This window comes from Gaeumannomyces tritici (genome assembly GCF_000145635.1).
Source record: "Gaeumannomyces tritici R3-111a-1 unplaced genomic scaffold supercont2.30, whole genome shotgun sequence".
NCBI lineage: Eukaryota > Fungi > Ascomycota > Sordariomycetes > Magnaporthales > Magnaporthaceae > Gaeumannomyces > Gaeumannomyces tritici.
The window spans coordinates 1-18,234 of NW_008804574.1; the positions used below are offsets into that span (position 1 = coordinate 1).

Genomic DNA, 18,234 nt, shown 5'->3' on the forward strand with positions numbered 1-18,234 from the left:
CGCCGCCGCCGCCGCCGCCACGGGCCAGCCCCAGCAGATGGCCGGCCACGGCGGCGTCCCGGGGCCCCAGGGACACGCCCAGCACATGGGCGCCGCCGAGTACGGCCTCCCCACCCACCCCATGGCCGAGGCCGACTACCGCCAGGCCCAGAACATGTACCCGGGCCAGGTCCCCGCCGGCGCCCCGGCCGCCTACGGCCAGCCGCAGCAGCCCATGTACGAGGTCGACCCGACCATGTACCAAAACGCCTATGCCATGCAGCCGCAACAGGTGAGTCGGCTATTGTCCGTCCGCTGCATCCCATGGCCATTCTCACTCTCCCTCACTCTGCCCTTCTCTCTCTCCTCTCTCTTGTACCAGCTCACTTCGTTTCTAACCACGCCCATCACCATCCCTCGCGATAGAGCGCCTGATTGTGACATCTGGTGCAGGCCAGTGCATGAGGCGGCACCACCGACTCGTGCGACATCGACAGAAGCCACAGTTTAGGTCCTCTCGTGGCGAAATGTTTCCTACTTCACTTTTTGGCTTGTTTCTGAGCGGGAGGATCTTGTCTGGTACCGGATACAGGCCCATATGTTAGTGCCTAGGTAGCGTCTTGCAAGGAAAGAGGGGATATGGCGACGTCAGAATCTTTCCAGCCAAAAGTTGGCTTTTCTTTCTTGCTTTTTTTTTTGGGCGTAACATGACCATTGGGTTTCGAGTCCGAGCGCGGCCGTTCGCTGTTTCATGGGTTTATGATGAGGGATGGCACATGGGTATACTTGCGGGCAAATGAATTCATGAGATAGTCTCTGGTATCGTATACAACCCTTCTCCCTGGGCATAAATCCTTCCCTTCCACTCGACCTCCCCTCAGCCTGTTTCTATGGGGGGCACTGAGCAAGTATTGGCTCGACGCGGTGCAGTATGCGCTCAGCTAAATCCAAAGCGGGACGAGAAGCCTGCCAGTGCAGGGGTTCCCCTCGGAGTGCTCTCGACCGTATTGGAAAGTCTAGGTAAACGTTAGCATCACAGCCTTTTCCTTCTTGCCACTCCTCGGCAGGACTTACTTCTCCAGCAGCACCGGTCCGTTCATTGCATTGACAAGAGGATACTTCTTGTTCCGCACAGCAACCTCGAAGAACTCGTCGCTGTTGCCCGACTTCATCAAGTCGACCGTCTGTTGGAGCTCGTCGAGCGTTTGCCTGAGCATGAAGGAATTCTCCAGGCTGTCCACAAACTCTGTGAGATACAGCACGTCGGTCGCCATGGCCTGGACGCCGTTGGGGTTGATGCGCTTCACCTCGGGTGCCAGTGGCAGGGACTGTGGAGTCGAACGACATGTCAACACCCAACTTCTCTCGCACCTCAAGAGAGCTGACAAACTTGACTCACTAGTATCTTTTCTACTGCATGACTGAGAGCATCAAAGTAGATGAGCTCCTTGATTTCCCGAGGAAGACCTAGCAAGGTCGAGCTCATGATGTTGGATAGATACCGAGTGAGGGTCTGGATGAAGTTGCTCGGCTCGAGTTGGGGGGTGGTGGCCATCCTACAACAGGGTCAGCAAGCGCGTCCCTCGACGAACCCTCGTTTTTTCTTCCCTTCCGCGGCAACTTACCATTCGTACTCGGCCGTGTCAACGAGGTCATCAATCTTGGAATTGACAAGCTCAAAGATGCGCTTCTCTGCCGTTTTCTTGTTGCTTCGGAACTGATCCGTTGCGCTAAGAGAGACTGGTCCGCCAGCAGAGGTCGAGGAACGCGCTCTGATCAACAGCTGCTCAAGCTCCTGGCAGGCCGTCTCGAAATGCTCTAGGTTGATCAAGATCTGCACAATCTGGCCGAGGTACTGAGAATTCAACCTCTCGACCAATGACTGGCAGACCTTCTCAGTGAGGAGGGAATCCAGGGACTGCGATCATGAATTAGTGAGATTTACGAACCGAGCGCAGTTGTATAGTTAGGCTTCAAACATACCTTTCTGAGTGTCTCGTCGATAATGTTGGGGTGTTGGAAGTGGTCGTCAGAGAAGAAATAAAATTGGTTAAGGAAGTTCCGAATATCTATGCAGCAAAGCGGATACATCTGAGAGAATGGGAGGACGCAAGGGAAGCTGTACATGAGGGGAAAAAAAGAAGGTTAGCACCCGGCTTAGCTATAACTTGCGGTGGATAGATAAAGGTAAATTACTTGCCTCATCTCTTCAGCAGGCTTTTCAGGGGTGAACCAGCTGACGTTGACAACCTTCTCGTATTCTTCCACATTATTGATTGCCATTGGCATGTAGTCGTCCGTGGAGACGATCTAGAACCGGCCCTGATTAGCTGGGGTGTGGCAGGTCCGGACTGGAGGGAGATCACGACACTCACCTCCTGGAAGTCATCACTAAACCGGCGCTTGAGAAGCTCGGCATAGTTGTCAAAGAGAGTCAAGAGGAAGTTGTCCAGCATCGAGACCGAGTACCCCAAGCCCTCCATGGTCTGGATGAATAGAGATATCCGGACCTTCATGTTGAGCAGAACCTCAGCATTGGTCACATCCTTCAGCGCCTTTGTCGTGACGGTCACGGCGGCTCGACACATGGAATCCCACAGCTCGTCGACGTCGGCCGAAGTGCGTAGCTGCGGTGCTCGCTGCACTGTTGCCCTCTCGATGATGGCGAAGCCGGCAATGCCTTCGAGAAGGGCGCTGAGGGTAGGTTCCTCCTCAGACTCGATATTAACGCGGCTCGGAAGAAGAAGATCTTTTTGCTGTCTCCTCGTTGCCGCGTAGTCGGATCGGAACCTTTCGATTTGGGTTAGGGCGTCATGGATGTGGAGCGCCTCGAATAGGGGGGTGAAGTCGACCTGCAGCTCTTCGTTGTCCAGCACGTCAAACTCCTCGGATTCGTCAAAGACCAGCTCAATGGCCGAGTTGAGTTTGAAGCGGCTCAGATAGGCGCTCTTCTCGATGCGTTCGCGATGACGCTCCCGGCGCATCTCTGTGTGCCACATGGCGACTTCGCCGAGATAGGGCGACGTTTCTCTAATGCGGAACAGCCATGTGTTCAGATCCGTCATGACGGCATCCGAGATTGACTTCTGGGATGCCGGGATTGACTTTTGTATCAGGTCGGCCAGCTTGTGCTGGGTTGCGTACTTGTTCTGGATGGTCGGGATGAGGTGCTCATTTTGCAGGTCGTCGAGCGACTTCAGGGCGCCGTAGTACTTCTTCTTCCGGATAAGCTCGAGGGCATTGTTGACGGCGTGTAGGATCTTGAGAGACTCCTTGAGCACCTCGGCGGCGTCGGCAATGTTCTGGCGTACCGCCCTCGTATTGACCAGGCCCTGCTTTTGCTCCGCCAGCTTCTCGGTGCTCGCCTGGATTGACTGGTTAAGTTCCAGGATCTCAGCGGTTAGGGCGACAGTGCCCTCGCGGACCTTCTCTAGCTGGTTGACAGAGCTCAGGAACTCCTCGTGCTTGGTCAGGCCGATAGTCTCGATATCTGCCTCGCGTTCCTCGGCGTACTGCGAGAAGCCCCGGACGAGCGAGTTCATGCGCCCGCTTAGCGAGGCATCCTTGAGCACCGGAATAAGCTCGTCGAGAAAGTCGGTATCGGAGGAGGCAAGGATGATCTTGGCGTTAACTATGTTAGCTGGCGCAAATGACGAGGACAACCGACGGTGTCTGTCCACGGCTGCAGTCGTACCTGGGGTACAGCCGAGCCGTAGTCGTCATAGGTTTGCGGTTTGCGTGGCATCCTGATCTCGTAGACCTAGACGTGCCGAGGAATTGAGGCTGCGAGCCAGGCCGTCGCTGGGAAGATGTACGGGTGACCCTCGATGCGCTCGGGTGCCTCCTCGTTGTGCGCCTACTCGGTAGGGCGGGTGGGCTCGGCCCGTACCCGCGGTCGGTCTGGTCGGGATGTCGTGGCGGGGACCAACTATCTCGGCGCAGGTGGGAAGGTGAGGACAAAGCTACGGCAGACGCTGTGCCTCTCCGAAACCAGCATGCACAAAGCGTGCTGTAGTCATGTGTCGCTCAGAAGTAGATGTCGGAGCCTGCGTCGACAAAGTCCAAGGCTGGCAGCTCTGGTGAGTGGTCGGTGCAAGTGCCAGGGACATCCTGAATGCACTAGGCACGAAATGCGGCTAGGCCGGTTGAGCCGCATCCGACCCACACCTCCCCCAGAAGCCCACCTGTGCCTCCCGCCCTCTAGGATACTTGGCGAGCGCTTGGGCATGGAGTACTTGGAGATTTGCGACCTCTGGGGCTGAGCTGTCATGGTGGGATGCTGGCCATGGAACCTTCTTCACTCATGGACTAGCGCCTTTTGGGATTCACAGGCGAATATGCAGTCTGGACCATTATACAACGAGAGCCATGACATGGGCAGCATGAGAGTGACGGCGGCGGCGCGAGGCCAATGAGACGGCGTGCGCCCGGCGCATACGCCGTCCGATCTGGCCAGCTGCAATGTCGAGATGCAGAGATGGCTTCGCCACCGCTTGGGCGTAAACTGCAGCAGCAACATGACTTGGTGTGGTGTTTGGCGTACTGCCAAGGAAAGTGGGGGGTTCTGTCCTTTATCGGCAATCCACCTGCCCGTTTGGCGCTGCGTGCGTCGGATTGATGTGTATCACATGCCCGTGACCGCCGCCCACCCACCTGTGCCCAGCTATCCCTAGGGGATCTCCTGCACATCGCTGCCACCTCCTCCACATCCTCCGGGTTGCTTCTCTTTGTTGACGAGCAATCTTCCGAGCTTTCCATGCACTGGAGACAAATCCAGAGCGATTCACCAGCAGCCCCAAACAAACGTTCCTCCACTCAAACTTTACCAGCTTGAATCATTTCAGGCCCCAACAGCTATGGATCATGACCTGGTCTTCGTGGACGAATTCGACGCGCTGTAAGAAGTGCTCACAAATGCGGCTGGGCTAGATGGCCTCTGCTTACGCTGCTCTCGACTGCCAGGGCGATTGAAGTGAAAGGCTCGAAATGCGCGCCCGTGCTTCCTGCCGATGAGAAATATCCCGGTATGAGTCTTGGTGACTTGCACGAGCCTCTCTTATGGGCTGTTGTGGTGGATAAGACACCTAGTCGCTGACATACACGCCCTTTCCTCTCTCACCTCCAGCTAAAACACATGCGAGGAAGGTGGCCAAGGAGCTGAATGTCCAAAGTGGCCTTCTCTACCTTCCAGGCCTGCCCACTCAGCATTATGAGGACTCGGACATGGGCCCGGCGTTTCGTCAGCGCCGTTATTTCTTTTACTTGACGGGCTCAACCGTGCCGGACGCAGCTGTGACATATGACATTGCCTCGGACAACCTGATTCTCTGGGTTCCTTATCGCGAGCCGAGGCAGGAGCTCTACTACGGCAAGATCCCCGGCAAAGAGGAATGTCTCGCCAAGTCCGATATCGACGACTGCCGCTATGTTACCTCGGTAGAGCGCTTTATCTCCAAGCATCTCAGCAACACGGGCGCCGTCTTGTATCTTCTGCATGACACGCAAACCCCGCTTCTCGAACACCATCGTGGCAGGATTACGCTCAACACGCAAGCGCTGCTCCCTGCCATGGACAGGGCACGCGTCGTAAAGACACCGTACGAGGTCAGGCAGATCCGGAAAGCTACCGCCGTCTCCTCAGCCGCCCACAAGCTAGTTCTCGCTCGCCTGAGGAACTTCAGGAGCGAAGCGGATGTTGAAGCCACCTACCTTGCGAGCTGCATATCCAACGGCTCTCACCAACAATCATACGCCGTTATTGCCGGGTCTGGCCCAAATGCGGGCACCCTGCACTACGACGCCAACAACGAGTCCCTCGAGGGTCGCCAGGTGATTGTCTTCGACGCCGGCGCCGAGTGGAACTGCTACGCCAGCGACATCACCCGGACCCTCCCCATTGGCGGCTCTTTCACGCCCGAGGCATCTCAAATCTACGCCATCGTTGATGCCATGCAGCGCGCAGCGATCCAAAAGGTCAAGCCGGGCGTCCCGTACCGAGAGCTTCACCTGACAGCCCAGATGGCCGCAGTAACAGGCTTGCTGCGGCTCGGAATATTGAGCGGCGGCAGCGCGCGCGAGATTTTCGCCTCAGGGGTCGTCTCAGCATTGTTCCCGCACGGGTTGGGCCACCACGTCGGACTGGAGGTCCACGACGTCCTGTCGGACCGGCTGATGGGCCACGGGCCGAGCTCCCTGCGCAAGATCGGCAAGAGGACTCTCATTCCCGCCGAGTTTTCCGCGGCCATGATCCGGAACGGGTCGGACGGGAAGCACACGTGGGACGAGGTCGGGAAACTCGCGGAGAACATGATCGTCACCATTGAACCGGGAATGTACGCGAGATAAGGCCTTCCTGAGCTACCTGGCCTAGTTGTGAAGCTGACAATTCATTACGTACCAGTTACTTCAACCGCGAGTACATCAAAGCCTTCGCCGAGGACGAACCAACGCGCGCAAAGTTTATCGACTTTGGTGTGCTAGAGAGATACGTATGTGAAAACCCCGTACCCGAACTCTCGGATGGCACCCCTTCTATAAATGGCAGCGCTAACATGCTACATCTCAGTGGGAGGTTGGGGGTGTGCGCATAGAAGACATGATTCTTGTCAAGAGCGATGGCTACGAGATCATGTCCACCGCGCCCAAGGGCGAAGAGGCGCTACGTATCATTAACAGCCGGTGATGGTGAGGCTTGTTGGATTTATGGAGCGATTTTTATCAGTGCGCACTTTCATTTGGGGCCTGTGAGCAATGGTGAATGTCGTCCAAGTACACGGGACCCCTCGAGTCGAGGCTTGAGCTTGGTATGTTTTGTCTGTTTACCGAAGTGTGGAACGTGTTCTTGGCTGCGAGCATGGATGGCCGTCACATTTCGTAGGAAATCTTGTAATTCATGTACTCTTTTATTTCTAATATTTGTTCTCGATTTTTCCGGTCTATCCTCCCAGCCACTTTTAATGCCCGTGATCCAATTCGCCATGCTAAATCTCGATTCCGTGCCGGCGCAGAAAAGAAGAAGAAGAATAAAGTAGTAGAAGAGGCGGAGGGAACCTAAAGTGGCTGGGTTCACAGGGGTTGCGCCGCCAGGTGAATTCGTCGGCAGATGATTTTGGGATTCTGCGCGACTTGTCCGTGGGGGAAAAAAAAGGGGGGGTATCTCGATTGCCAGAAGTGAAGGTAGAAATAAGTGACGAGAGAACGAAGAGAAGCGAATGGTGAATTGTCGCCAAATGGAAGAAAGTGTCGAGGGGCTATGGAGGGAGGCAGTGAGTGGCCAGGAGGGAGACGACCTCGAGAGTGCACTCAGAGCCGCCGGTACTGCTGCGCGAGGAAGTCGAAGCTGCTCGGGTCCGTTAGGAGAATGTCGTCCATGTCGTCCTGGTGGGGGTGGTGGTGGTGCTGGCGATGGTGCGGCGGCGCCATGTGCGAGGGGGCCATGCCGTACATCTGCGCGGCCAGGTCGTCCAGCGCCGCCGGGCCCCCCATGGCCCCCGGCTGCACCAGATACTGCGGCATTGACCCGATCAGCTGGCCCTCGATCTCGTAGTAGCACATGCCACCGCCGTCCGCCTGTTCCTGCCCCTGCCCCTGCCCCGTCGCGACGTTGCCGCCGCCGCCGCCGCCGGGCACCGAGGCGTCGCGGTGGTGGTGGTGGGCCATGGCGGTCCGCGCCGGGTACGCGAACGGGTCGGTCGTCGGGAACATCATGGCGTCGAGCTTGTACATGTCACCGCTGCTGCTAGTGCTGGCCTGGCGCTGCTGCTGCTGCTGGTTGTGCTGATGCTGCGACACCTGCCCGAAGGCCCCCTGCTCGGGCGGCCTCCTGAACCCGCCCGCGCCCGGGTCCGGGCTCTGGCTGCTCGCCATCAGGACGTCGAGGGGCACCGGATCCCCGAAGCTCGACATGAAGCCGTGCGCGGGCCCGCCGGCCGCCGCCGCCCTGGCATGTTGCACGGCGGCGGCGGTGGCGGCGTCGAGTGGTATGCGGTGCTGCTGCTGCTGCTGCGCCACAGAGGCTGGCCGGCTGCCGGCCGCCGCCGCCGCCGCGCGGGCGCTCTCCTGCGAGCGTCCGCTGTGCGTCCGCACGATGCTCTCGGATCGCTTCTTGTCGCCGCCGCCGCCTCCGCCGGGCTGGTCCTTGATCGAGGACGGCGAGGACGCCGACACGCCGCCGGGGGCCGCGCGCTTCTTGGTCGCCAGCACGTGAGCCCGCGCCTGGTCCCCGGGGTTGCGCAGCCGGTCTGGGAGTTGCTCGAAGAGGGCCTGATTGTGTCATAGAAAATGTTAGCTGTGGCCACGTAAAACAGATACCAGCAGCGGCAGGTTGCGGCCTTACGCTTAGGGCCTCAGTGACCCGGTCGGCCGCCAGGCTCCGGTTGGAGAGGCTTGCGACCAGCTCCTTGCCGGCGTGCGCGTCGGCCAGGATCTCGGCCGTCCCCGGCTTGTCGGGGTTCTCCAGGGCGTAGAACAAGAGCGACAGGATGGCGAAATACTGCGTGTACAATATCACCCAGTAGGGTCCGATGAGGACGCCCTGCCTCTTGATTTCGATCCCAATGTGGATGAGGTTTCGGGAGACGCTGATGCAGGCGGCCGCGCACGCGTAGTACCGCTCGTCGACGTGCTTCCCTGCTGAAAGGCGGGGAGATGCGTAATGGAGAAACGGGCGGTAGAGCATCATCTGCACGTGGGCGTACGAGAAGCGGAGGAGCGAGCGAACTCTGCAAGCCGGAAAGCCTCGTGTCAGCCAATATCCTCCACCTCGAAACAATAACTAACGCCGCGGCACTCACCTGATAACTTCGATCGGCCCCTCGGGGCTGGGACGCCACGCGATGGGCAGCTGCTCGTACCACTGCTGCAGCTCCGCCTCGATGGCCTTGATGGTGGAGTACCGTATCGTGAAGGAGGTGACCTGGTCGCCCTTGCCGCTCTCCTCGACGGCCTTGAGCGGGTAGACCTCCTGGACCACCCTGTCGAGCAGGTCCATGAGGCGGACGTGGGCGTTGGTCGCCTGGAAGAAGGACGGCGTGCCGGGCGGCGGCGGGATTATGGCGTCCTTGGTGATGAACTCGTCATCGACCTCGGTCGGCAGCGGCTGGTCGATGTCCGAGGCCTTCAGCAGCACGGGGAAGCCCATCAGGGCCGACACGTAGATGTCCAGCTGCCTGATGGCGTAGAACACGCGCCGCCTCATCTCGTCCTCGAAGGGGTTGAGCTGGGCGTGCGGCAGGTGGCGGTGAAGGCCCATCCTGACCGCAGACCTCAGGGCGATGCCCAGCAAGGCGTAGCAGCCGCTGATGTTTGACGTCGCCTGGAGGTACAGTATCATAAAATAGAGTGCCTGTAACGACACTAGGTTGTGGCAGTCGGTAATATCTTGGAGAAGAAACCTGGCCAATGTGTAGAACTTGAACCTACAGGGGAGCCACAGGGTTAGTCTCATACGACTGGGCTGTACACGGCTGGTGCGCAGCTGAAATAGCAGGGCCAGAGGTGCGAGAGACACTATAAAAGGAGCACGTACCCCTTTTCCGTTGCCCCTTTGTAATGCGCCTGGTTGTCGGGGTCAATCTCGTCGTCAGTAGGGAAGAAGACGGAGCCTAGGGCCAGCGTAGAATACAACAGCGCAAGGTCCCTGTAGTCCTCGAGGCCCAGGCTTTCCGTGCTCTTTTTGTCATAAAGCCTTTCAAAGGACTCGTAAAAGGTAGGGAGGTGGACTATCCGCAGCAGGCAGGTCGCGCAGTTGAGCGAGAAGTAGCAAAGGCTGCGGGAGACCTCCTTGGGCGGCAGGTCGTAGATGGCGGGCCCCACGCCCTCGCCGGGATCGAACGGCGAGCTCGCCGTGGACTGGGGCGAGTCGAAGGCGAACGGCTGCCTGGGCCGCCTGGGAGGGAAGGGAGGCTTGGCGTCGTTGTGGATGCCCATGTGCGCCTTCAGGCGGCGCATGAAGACGGCCCCGGAGGAAGTGCCGTGGAAGTCGGACTCGCCGTCGGCCAGGTCCAGGTGCCCGATGCTCTCGATCATGGACATGAGCTGGTCCTCCTGGCTCTTGCCGACACCGCCCGTGTCGCCACCTTTCATCCTTGAGGCCTGGGCCCTGGCGCGGTTTGTAAACTCCAGCTGGACGCTCCTGTCGAGGTTGGGGTCGGCCAGGTCCACGTCGGGGATGAACTTGCGCAGCAGCGCCTCGGCCCTCTGTAGACGCTGCTCGAGAGCGTCGACGTACTGCGGGCCGGGGTTTCGTCGTCTGTTGGAGGGCTTGTCGTATGTGCACTCTGTGGTTGGTGTCAGCGGGGAGCCATGGTGGTGCAGGGCGGGCTTCGGGTCAAGGCGCACCATAGGAATAGACGGAGCAGTGCGTGCAAGGCGATCTCCCGTCACATTTTATTTTTTTGCGCCGACACCAAATTCACAACGAACGTTAGCCTTTTTCGCTCGAGCTTCTGAGAGGGAAGACGGGCATGGCGCCGCGCTGACGAGACCTTGACGGTTCCTTTAAACATGGCGGATCCGCGAGAGCAGCAACCTCCCCTCACAGGGCACACACATACCTCATCACACGCGCGCGTCACTCTCCTCCGCTTCTGCACCGGCGCGGATGGCGCCGGGTCTGAGCCGTTCGTCAGCTCGCCGGAGCCGTCAGCCTTGAGGTCGGCCTCGCCCGACTTGACGCTCGCGGCCCCCGACTCGACATCCTGCGAGTCGCGGTGCCAGGACTGCGGGCCGGATTCGTCTCCTGACACGTCCTGCGGCGAGGCGGCATGCGCGGGCTCGTCGGCGGCGGCAGCCGCCACGCTGACCGAGGAGCGTCGCGAGGACATGGAGGGCGGCCGTGCTCCAGAGGGCGACGCGGCGCCGCCCCGAGCTTCGACGGCCGCGTCCATGAGGCGCGGCGGCACCGGCTACAACGGTCCGCCCAGCAGTGCGTCGGGTTCTGGGTGTCGGTCCCCTGGTCGCTAAGTCGATGTCTCCAGAAGGGGCTTAGCGGGGTGCAAGAAGCATGGTCCCAGGTCGCCGGCAAGACAAATTAACGTCTCGCCGAGACTCGGCCTCGTGTGGCGGACTGGAAAACCAGCAGTGGTTCGTGTTGGGGTCCGGCTCCAGCTGTCGGATCCTGGTTGTGTTTCCTGATCCGTCACTCGCTCCTCCTCGCGAATGAGCCTGCCACTCTGCGACCTCCCGCTTCCACAGCAACAAGGCTTAGGCGTGGGTTCGCAATAAAGACGCGCTGAACGGACAGGAACGTTGTTCTGCCACGCCGGTCGATGTCTTGGTGTTATAGATACAAATCGATCGTTACTGGCCCAGACACGCCCACGAATGGCCAACCGCAGGTGGGGGCGGACAGGAGCGAGGAAGCACGGATATCAGTGAGAGGAAAGGGCGGTGTTCTTTGCCAAGTCCTGCTGGCGAGGACAAGAAAGCCAAGGACTGCAATGCGCCGGCGCCCAGCAAAGCCTGGCCCCGTTCGTTTTACACCCCGTTTTTTTTTATTCTTTGCGTCGTCCACCCCTAGCCTTTCATCCTTCTTGTGGTTTTGCCCTTCTGAGACGTCGTCCCAGTGCGTGGGTTGCAGTGCCAAATTCGGTGGAGGGTTGGCAGCCTGGGTCCCAGCACAACGGGTCGAGCGAGACGCGCACCAGAAAGCGCTCGTGCTCTCCCTGCGGTAGGATGTTAGAGGGCCCAGTACGAATCGAGGCAGCAGCACAACCAAAAGACGCGTTGGGCGATGCACTAGGGGAGGGACTAGGTAGTGGACCGTGGTGTAGCAAAGGATGAGTGAGTGAACAAAAATGCGATGAGGTCGACACGTGGAGCGGTTGACAAGCGTTGGGCGTGAGGCTGGGACGGGCAAGAGGGGCGGGTGTTATAGCCAAATAACGATACACACGACGAAAATGGTGACGAAGAATAAAACGTCCAAAGAGACAAGAAGACAGGTTGAGAAGAAGGAACCAGGAGAGAGGTGGAGGGATGAGATAGAGTAGAACCGCCAGCAGAATCAAATAAATAAAATCAGCGATAAATGAATATTTTTTCCAGGAAAAAAAACCCGGGTAGCTTAGAAAAGTACCACCGGCCTTCCAGATAGACGACAACCCCAGACCGTGCGTGTGCAAGTGGGTGTTCAAGGGGATAGGCGCGTCAAATAGGGCGCTACCGTTCTCTGATAACACCGGACAAGACCAGCGTCGGGCCCGTTGCAGCCAGCCAGGCACGCACTGCGTTCGTGTTGCCGGACTAACGACTCTCGTAAGTACCCTCACGAGGCACTGTGCCTCTCGGTGCTAGCCAGGCCTCCACGGCGAAAAGATGGTTGGTAGTCGCGCCGTTGAGACACCTCGACGGATAAAGGGCGTTGCAACAACAAGACCAGAACAGACAGGCAGCAGACGAGTAGAAATGGAGCCCGCGTGGGTGACCCCAGGAGGTTGGTACCCGGTGCAACCTGGGGGGCAAGATATACTACGTAGTATGTAGGCAAGTAGAGGCAGGTACACAGACCTCGGAACAGAATCAAGATCCACACTGAAGCGAAGAGGAAAAAAACAAGAGGAAAAAAGTCGCGGGTATTTTGCTTGTATTCGTGCGGCAAGGGATCAAGTCCCGCTCTCAGCGTTAGAGGGTGGGTCCGAGATGGAGGGTGCACGGTTGGATGGGTGGGTAGGATACTGGAGATGATGATATGTTGCTGATGTCCGCTGGCCCTGAATGATGGGGCCGATGTTAGGAGGGAAGCCCCTATATGCGACAGGGAGGGGAGGCGTCGAGGGTGGGCGTCACGGCGGCGTCAACTCAGACGGGCTGGAAACAGAGAGATGCAATGCAATTAGGGTAGGGCAGCGGCGGTGAGGGGAAGCGGAAGAAGGGGTAGGGGTGTGCCAAACCGTGAAAAAAAAACAGCATTGGATCCTGTTTCCCACACACGATGAACCACATCCAAGTCTGAGCAGCAACAAAAAAGAGAAGCGAAAACAGAAGCACCAAACGAATTACCAAATCCCGGGTGATGGATGACTCGCCAGTGTCTCCAGCGCCCCGCGGCGCCTTCCGTTCTGGCTCGGTGATGCTCGGAGAGTCGCATTGGCGTCGATTACATACAGTAAATAACACAGTACACAACAACCTGGCAGCACTACGCGACTTCCGATACCCAAGTGCAGCTTATTCCCGCGACAAGGGCTGTTGGGCGGCTCCCTGTGGCGGCCAGCCAAACACGACCTCAAGGCTCGAGCTATCGAGGATATTGATTCACGCTAGCCTCCACGCTGACATAGTCCTGTCTGTGTGTTGGGATTCCCGTCCGCGCTGCGGCTAGGGCAGCAGCAAATCTGGCCAGCGCTCTCAATTATCCCTGTCTGGCCTGGACACTGCTGGGCTCTAGCTCGAGCCGGCTTGAGATGCATGGCGGCGATAGGATTAGAAGTGGTATTGATGGGATGAATGGGTATATGTACAAACCAAGACACGGGATGTGACAGACACAGATCGATCGTCTTTCCGCAGAGGCTCCAAACTCTTCGAGCCCAGCTTTTGATGTGCAGCAACTACGATGCGTTCAAGTGCACAAGCGCACCCAGGCGACTGCAATGCGATGCAGACCCATACAACATTGGCCGCCTGCCGCCCAGTCAGCATCGACAGACAGCATTTCCGAGGAGAGCTCCTCGGTAGCGTACCCGGCGCGAGTAAGGCCGCGACCGCAACCGACGATGGCTTTGAGCGCGCGCCGGTCGCGGGAAGGGCCAAGAAACAAGTCGCAAAACAGCGAAGACCATGACACTTTGACGCCAAGGGTGGGGTCAACTCGACGGCTCCTGGAACAGGGGTGGGTGCATGGGACGAATGCGCAGAAGCTAAAGCGGGTCGTCGTAAGCCTTGGCATACGTAATTCTCGACCCCTTGGCTGTTGCGGCTGCCGACCGTGCCTTTTTTTTCCCACTAGTGCTCGACGATGCTCTTTTTAGCACGTCACGACCTCTTCCTAGGCAGTCCCCCTAGCGCCCCCTCCTCCCACCCCATCAGGGCCCCGAAAGGCTCCCCTGCGAGCCTACCGCCCTGTGCGCGTCCCCGTCCCGCACCGCATTGATGCTGGGGAGCCCCTCCACTCCTACAAATGTGCTGCCCGCTGGCGCCCGCCGAGCTGATGAGGACAACGGCCCCAGTCGCCAAGCCTAAAATGTGGAGAAGGCCGCGCGTCCTCGCGGACTTGCATGGCGCCACTGCAACCCCTCCCTCCCTTTCCCTAGAGGGGACGGGAAACCCAATTCGCTGCGCGAGCATGAGACGAAGATCGCAGAGGAGCGCCTGGGGCTCGTGGGCCTCTCAGCCGAGCAATAATAGCACGTAGCACCCGCACTGGCGAACACTTTATACAACACCCAGCATTCCACCGGGACCGCGAGCGCGCGCATTTGGTTGGCCAGGTGGCCAGCGAACACATTGCGGTGAGTCCATGCAACGAACTGCCCCAAAGTTGTGATGATTTTACACCCGCCTGAACCCCACCGTTATCCAACCTCCCAGGGGGGGCACCCCTACCACCGATGCCAGTGTTCCTCCTGCCTGAGGAGGCTGGCCCTACCGGAGGAACGAGCCCGGGCGGCCGACTGGCAGACCGTCCGCCATTGGCTGTCCCCCAAAATTAGATTGACCAGTTTTCATGTCCCCATCTGGAAACGCTCGCTTGCCAACCAACCCACACACCTCGATAACAGTGATTGGGATCTGGCAAATGCGCGTTGACATGCGCTAGGTACAGCGGGCGTACCTGGATTATGTATCTACCAGGACCTCCGTATCGAGAGATTTGTGAATACGCTAGAAAGCTCCATTGTTCGCAAAATGCGAGGCACCCTGTAACCAGGGAGTTTAGGTACAGTCAAATACGATGTTTGTTTGCAAAGAATACGTTCGAACATCCGCTTCGGTACCTGGTGGACAAACTCATCTTTTTTTTTTACGGTCCCTGGACCCACTCAGTGTGCAATTGTGCGTCCCCTAGCTAGATTCAGCTCACGATGACAGCCACACCCCGCCGAGAGCTGCTGAGGCTCAGTGCCCAAGGCAGCTACCCCACCTTGAGCTCCAGCCTCACCAACTACACCCCCGCCAGCACAACAACCATTCATCACCACCAGCCTGCAAGGCTGTGAGAGCCTTACGCTGCATAACTTGACGTCGCCGAAAGCCGGCTGGGCCTCCACTGGTCTGTTCCCATTCGCGCCTGGCATCAGAATTCCACCCTCATTTGGACCTCGTCATCGCGAGTTATTGGACGGTGAACCTTCTCGCTCGTAGGCCCTTTTGCCTTGCTAGGCGTCTCTCTTGGCTCTTTGTTTGTAACCGTCCTATCACCATACGTAGTCTTTCATGTTTAGCATCGGGAGACAGTCACGCCCTCGATAGCTACTTCCGGAACCGAAAATGGCGGCTTCACCGGAGAAGCTTCTACAGTACTTCACCGCCATGGATAACCAAGGCGGGATTGTGGTTAAAGGTGATTACTTGCCCGACGCATTCCCTACCGGAGCTGCCTTTTAGCACACCCAACTAACTGCCACCTCACCACCTCGCACAGATGCCCCCAAGTTCGACCTTGAGACGTACATCGCAAACTACAAAGGTATGGTGTTTCTTGTCACAACCCTGGCGCTTCACGTGATTGGCACTGGACTAACTAGCCCAGGGAGGACGCGCTTCGATCGACTGCTGCTCATCGGCCAGAGTTCCGTCGCGCTCTGTGTGGACGCGCTCAAGGCTGCCCTAGCAGAGGCCAAGAAAGGGAGGGACACCGCGCGGTACCGAGAGGCTGCGGATCTCCTCCGCCAGGCCTCTCCCCGTGAAGCCGAGGCCCTGGTTGATGCTCAGTGGGCCGATGCTACCGAAAAGGCAAACAGAGAAGAAACTCGCCGGCTCGAACAAGAACTCAAGGGCTATAAGAACAACCTTGTGAGGGAGAGTATCCGGGTATGTCTTGCTTCCTCGGCGTGCTCGCCTGCTTCGATGATAACGCCAAAAGTGCTTGAGTACGAGATTCTGATATGATGCGTTATAGATGGGTAACGAGGACTTGGGAAAACACCTGGAGGCTATCGGTGATCTCCTCGGTGCCGCCGAGGCATACTCGAGGATGCGCCCCGACGTCACCACTTCCAAGCAGATTGTAGATGTTGGCAAGCATCTGGTCAACATCGCCCTCCAGAAACGGGACTGGGCTACTCTGATTGCGAACCTCAACAAGATTGCCGCATTGCAGGGCCAGCTCTCGGACGACACAGGGTTGGACACCTACCTGCGCGCTATCAACGGCGTCAGCCTCTTGGGCCAGGCCAAGTTCCGCGAGGCCGCCGAGAGTTTCCTCAAGGCCGATAACCAAGCGCCTTCCGGTCACTACTCCGAGGCGCTCAGTCCCAACGACGTTGCCGTCTACGGCGGTCTTCTGTCACTGGCAACCATGGGCCGGAAGGAGATTCAGGCAAGGGTCTTGGATAACCAGAATTTCCGACCTTTCCTAGAGCTGGAGCCGCACATACGACGAGCCATCACCCTGTTCGTCAACGGCAGGTATTCCGCGTGCCTTGTCATCCTCGAGGGCTACCGCGCCGATTATCTGCTGGACCTCTACCTCCAGAAGCACGTTCCTTACATTTACCTCCAGATTAGGAGCAAGTGCATCTCGCAGTACTTGAACCCCTTCTCATGCGTCACACTGGCGTGTCTGAACGAATCCTTTGCCATCGAAGGAGAGTCGATCGAGGACGAACTCGTCGCTATGATCAGCAATGGCACCTTGAACGCTCGCATCGATACAGTGGACAAGGTGAGGAGTTGCTTATATACCCTACTGCCGGTCGTGTCTTGATTACGGGCGTCTACGTTCTATACGACTAACAAGAATGTGCCTTGAGATGGTGATAACAACAACAGCACGGCCACGAGCTCAGATGCAGGCGGCGGCTATCAACACAGTTCTGGCTTACGAGCGAGAGGCCGCCGAGCGGCTCAGGCGCATGAACCTCATGAGCGCCGACCTCGAGATTAGGAATCAACGAAGGGTCCTCGCTGGGGCGCCTGTGGCTTCCTCCATGGTCACCGTGACAGACGACTGGTACGAGGAAACGCCTCCTATGGCTGCTTGACCCTTCCCGGCTTCTCCAGGCGGCGGCAACGATAGCAAGGAACTCTTGAGCACGACGAGCGAGGGACATTGCGTACGTGTGAAGAGTGTAAACGGCCACTCATATTCTGAGCCTTAGCTATGAGCTGCTCTGCCTGTGTTATTTCCGAAGGAGGAGGGTTTTCAGCAGGAGGGGGTCGGCATAATACACTTTTTCGCTGACCTGAAAATTCTGCTTGCTGCAATCGACATACATGCGGTGTCCATACAATTCGGTACCCAAGGTAACAAGGCAACCCAAATTAGCCCATGAGCTGGTTGAGGTCTTCGGGCGGCCACCTCGTCTGGGCAAACGTCAACATGCGCTTGATGCTCTGCAGGTACTTGCGCGTGACCTCGTCTCCCATGACGTGACCCCTCTCGCCGTTGTGCAGCTTCTCCCGGGCGCTTCGCTCGTGGATGCCCACCATGGTGACGCCGATGGGCCACGCGGCCTTGCCGATGCTGAGGCGGAGGTACCCGTCGTTGGCGTCGACGTAGCGCCTCTCCTGCGCCGCCTTGATAATCTCCACCACCGCCGTCAATATGCTGTCGTCGAGCTCGTGCTTTTCTAGTTTGCGGAAGAGCTGGACGTGAAACAAAAAGTCAGCGGTTTGAAGAGGGATTTTATGCATACATTATCTGTCATGTATCGGAACCGAGGGGGACGGGACTCACCGGCCTCAGCGTGTCGCGGCTCTGCACCATCTTGCTGTACTCCTTGGTGCCGGGCGTGTGCCCCTCCTTCTGCAGCGTCAGCTGCCAGTGCGCCAGCACCATGTTGAAGTAGCTCGTAAGCTGGCGCGCCAGCATCCTCCTCCCCTCCTTGGACCCGGGCACCTTGCCGTCCAGCTTCATCAGCCGCTCCTGGACGGGCGGTAGCGTGGTGGGGATGGGGGCGCCCGAGGCCAGGCGCAGGCGGCGCAGGCGGGCGCGGTGCTGCTCGCCAAAGAGCGCGGCGGGCAGGCCCAGGGCGCGCAGGCGGGCGCGCAGCTCGTCCTCGGGCACGTCCTCGTCCTCGCCCTCGCCTTCGGACCGGTCCTGGCTCCCACCACCGGGGTTGTTTGTAGAGTCGTCGTCGTCGTCCTCGGGGA

At 58.5% G+C, this 18,234-nt stretch overlaps 6 protein-coding genes across 6 annotated transcripts; 3 read left to right on the forward strand and 3 right to left on the reverse strand.

The window, feature by feature from the left end:
- Positions 1–884, forward strand: GGTG_13665 (transcriptional activator hap5). The gene is made up of 2 exons (XM_009231582.1): positions 1–271; positions 406–884. The coding sequence occupies exons 1-2, from the start codon at positions 38–40 to the stop codon at positions 412–414; spliced, it is 243 nt and encodes an 80-aa protein (XP_009229846.1). The 5' UTR covers positions 1–37; the 3' UTR covers positions 415–884.
- Positions 753–4,497, reverse strand: GGTG_13666 (exocyst complex component Sec15). Its single transcript, XM_009231583.1, has 8 exons — positions 3,674–4,497; positions 2,355–3,599; positions 2,180–2,289; positions 1,963–2,098; positions 1,605–1,897; positions 1,379–1,535; positions 1,054–1,307; positions 753–995 (listed from the first exon to the last, which is right to left on the reverse strand). Exons 1-8 carry the CDS (start codon positions 3,722–3,724, stop codon positions 917–919), a joined length of 2,325 nt encoding a protein of 774 aa, XP_009229847.1. The 5' UTR covers positions 3,725–4,497; the 3' UTR covers positions 753–916.
- Positions 4,498–4,659: 162 nt separating this feature from the next.
- GGTG_13667 (xaa-Pro dipeptidase) lies at positions 4,660–6,956 on the forward strand. Its single transcript, XM_009231584.1, has 5 exons — positions 4,660–4,876; positions 4,942–5,003; positions 5,105–6,311; positions 6,380–6,467; positions 6,545–6,956. The coding sequence occupies exons 1-5, from the start codon at positions 4,836–4,838 to the stop codon at positions 6,659–6,661; spliced, it is 1,515 nt and encodes a 504-aa protein (XP_009229848.1). The 5' UTR covers positions 4,660–4,835; the 3' UTR covers positions 6,662–6,956.
- Positions 6,957–7,281: 325 nt separating this feature from the next.
- GGTG_13668 (hypothetical protein) lies at positions 7,282–10,865 on the reverse strand (the record flags this gene model as incomplete). Its single annotated transcript, XM_009231585.1, has 5 exons — positions 7,282–8,241; positions 8,315–8,699; positions 8,772–9,395; positions 9,506–10,206; positions 10,533–10,865. 5 exons carry the CDS (start codon positions 10,863–10,865, stop codon positions 7,282–7,284), a joined length of 3,003 nt encoding a protein of 1,000 aa, XP_009229849.1.
- Positions 10,866–15,099: 4,234 nt separating this feature from the next.
- Positions 15,100–17,439, forward strand: GGTG_13669 (CSN-1). Its single transcript, XM_009231586.1, has 5 exons — positions 15,100–15,481; positions 15,563–15,607; positions 15,671–15,951; positions 16,040–16,804; positions 16,893–17,439. The coding sequence occupies exons 1-5, from the start codon at positions 15,409–15,411 to the stop codon at positions 17,121–17,123; spliced, it is 1,395 nt and encodes a 464-aa protein (XP_009229850.1). The 5' UTR covers positions 15,100–15,408; the 3' UTR covers positions 17,124–17,439.
- Positions 16,797–18,234, reverse strand: GGTG_13670 (hypothetical protein). The gene is made up of 2 exons (XM_009231587.1): positions 17,819–18,234; positions 16,797–17,727 (listed from the first exon to the last, which is right to left on the reverse strand). Exons 1-2 carry the CDS (start codon positions 17,996–17,998, stop codon positions 17,404–17,406), a joined length of 504 nt encoding a protein of 167 aa, XP_009229851.1. The 5' UTR covers positions 17,999–18,234; the 3' UTR covers positions 16,797–17,403.

What these genes read in the sequence shown, in the direction of transcription:
- GGTG_13666 (XM_009231583.1), bottom strand. Translation starts at nt 3,724, where the DNA reads ATGCCACGCAAACCGCAAACCTATGACGACTACGGCTCGGCTGTACCC. An exon ending in ACGGCTCGGCTGTACCCCAG is followed by an intron (nt 3,600 to 3,673) that starts GTACGACTGCAG and finishes GTTAACGCCAAG; the next exon opens with ATCATCCTTGCCTCCTCCGA. An exon ending in GGACCGGTGCTGCTGGAGAA is followed by an intron (nt 996 to 1,053) that starts GTAAGTCCTGCC and finishes ACGTTTACCTAG; the next exon opens with ACTTTCCAATACGGTCGAGA.
- GGTG_13669 (XM_009231586.1), top strand. Translation starts at nt 15,409, where the DNA reads ATGGCGGCTTCACCGGAGAAGCTTCTACAGTACTTCACCGCCATGGAT. An exon ending in AGGCGGGATTGTGGTTAAAG is followed by an intron (nt 15,482 to 15,562) that starts GTGATTACTTGC and finishes CACCTCGCACAG; the next exon opens with ATGCCCCCAAGTTCGACCTT. An exon ending in GTACATCGCAAACTACAAAG is followed by an intron (nt 15,608 to 15,670) that starts GTATGGTGTTTC and finishes TAACTAGCCCAG; the next exon opens with GGAGGACGCGCTTCGATCGA.
- GGTG_13670 (XM_009231587.1), bottom strand. Translation starts at nt 17,998, where the DNA reads ATGAAGCTGGACGGCAAGGTGCCCGGGTCCAAGGAGGGGAGGAGGATG. An exon ending in GCCGCGACACGCTGAGGCCG is followed by an intron (nt 17,728 to 17,818) that starts GTGAGTCCCGTC and finishes TTTCACGTCCAG; the next exon opens with CTCTTCCGCAAACTAGAAAA.
- GGTG_13665 (XM_009231582.1), top strand. Translation starts at nt 38, where the DNA reads ATGGCCGGCCACGGCGGCGTCCCGGGGCCCCAGGGACACGCCCAGCAC.
- GGTG_13667 (XM_009231584.1), top strand. Translation starts at nt 4,836, where the DNA reads ATGGATCATGACCTGGTCTTCGTGGACGAATTCGACGCGCT. An exon ending in GTGGACGAATTCGACGCGCT is followed by an intron (nt 4,877 to 4,941) that starts GTAAGAAGTGCT and finishes CTCGACTGCCAG; the next exon opens with GGCGATTGAAGTGAAAGGCT. An exon ending in TGCCGATGAGAAATATCCCG is followed by an intron (nt 5,004 to 5,104) that starts GTATGAGTCTTG and finishes TCTCACCTCCAG; the next exon opens with CTAAAACACATGCGAGGAAG.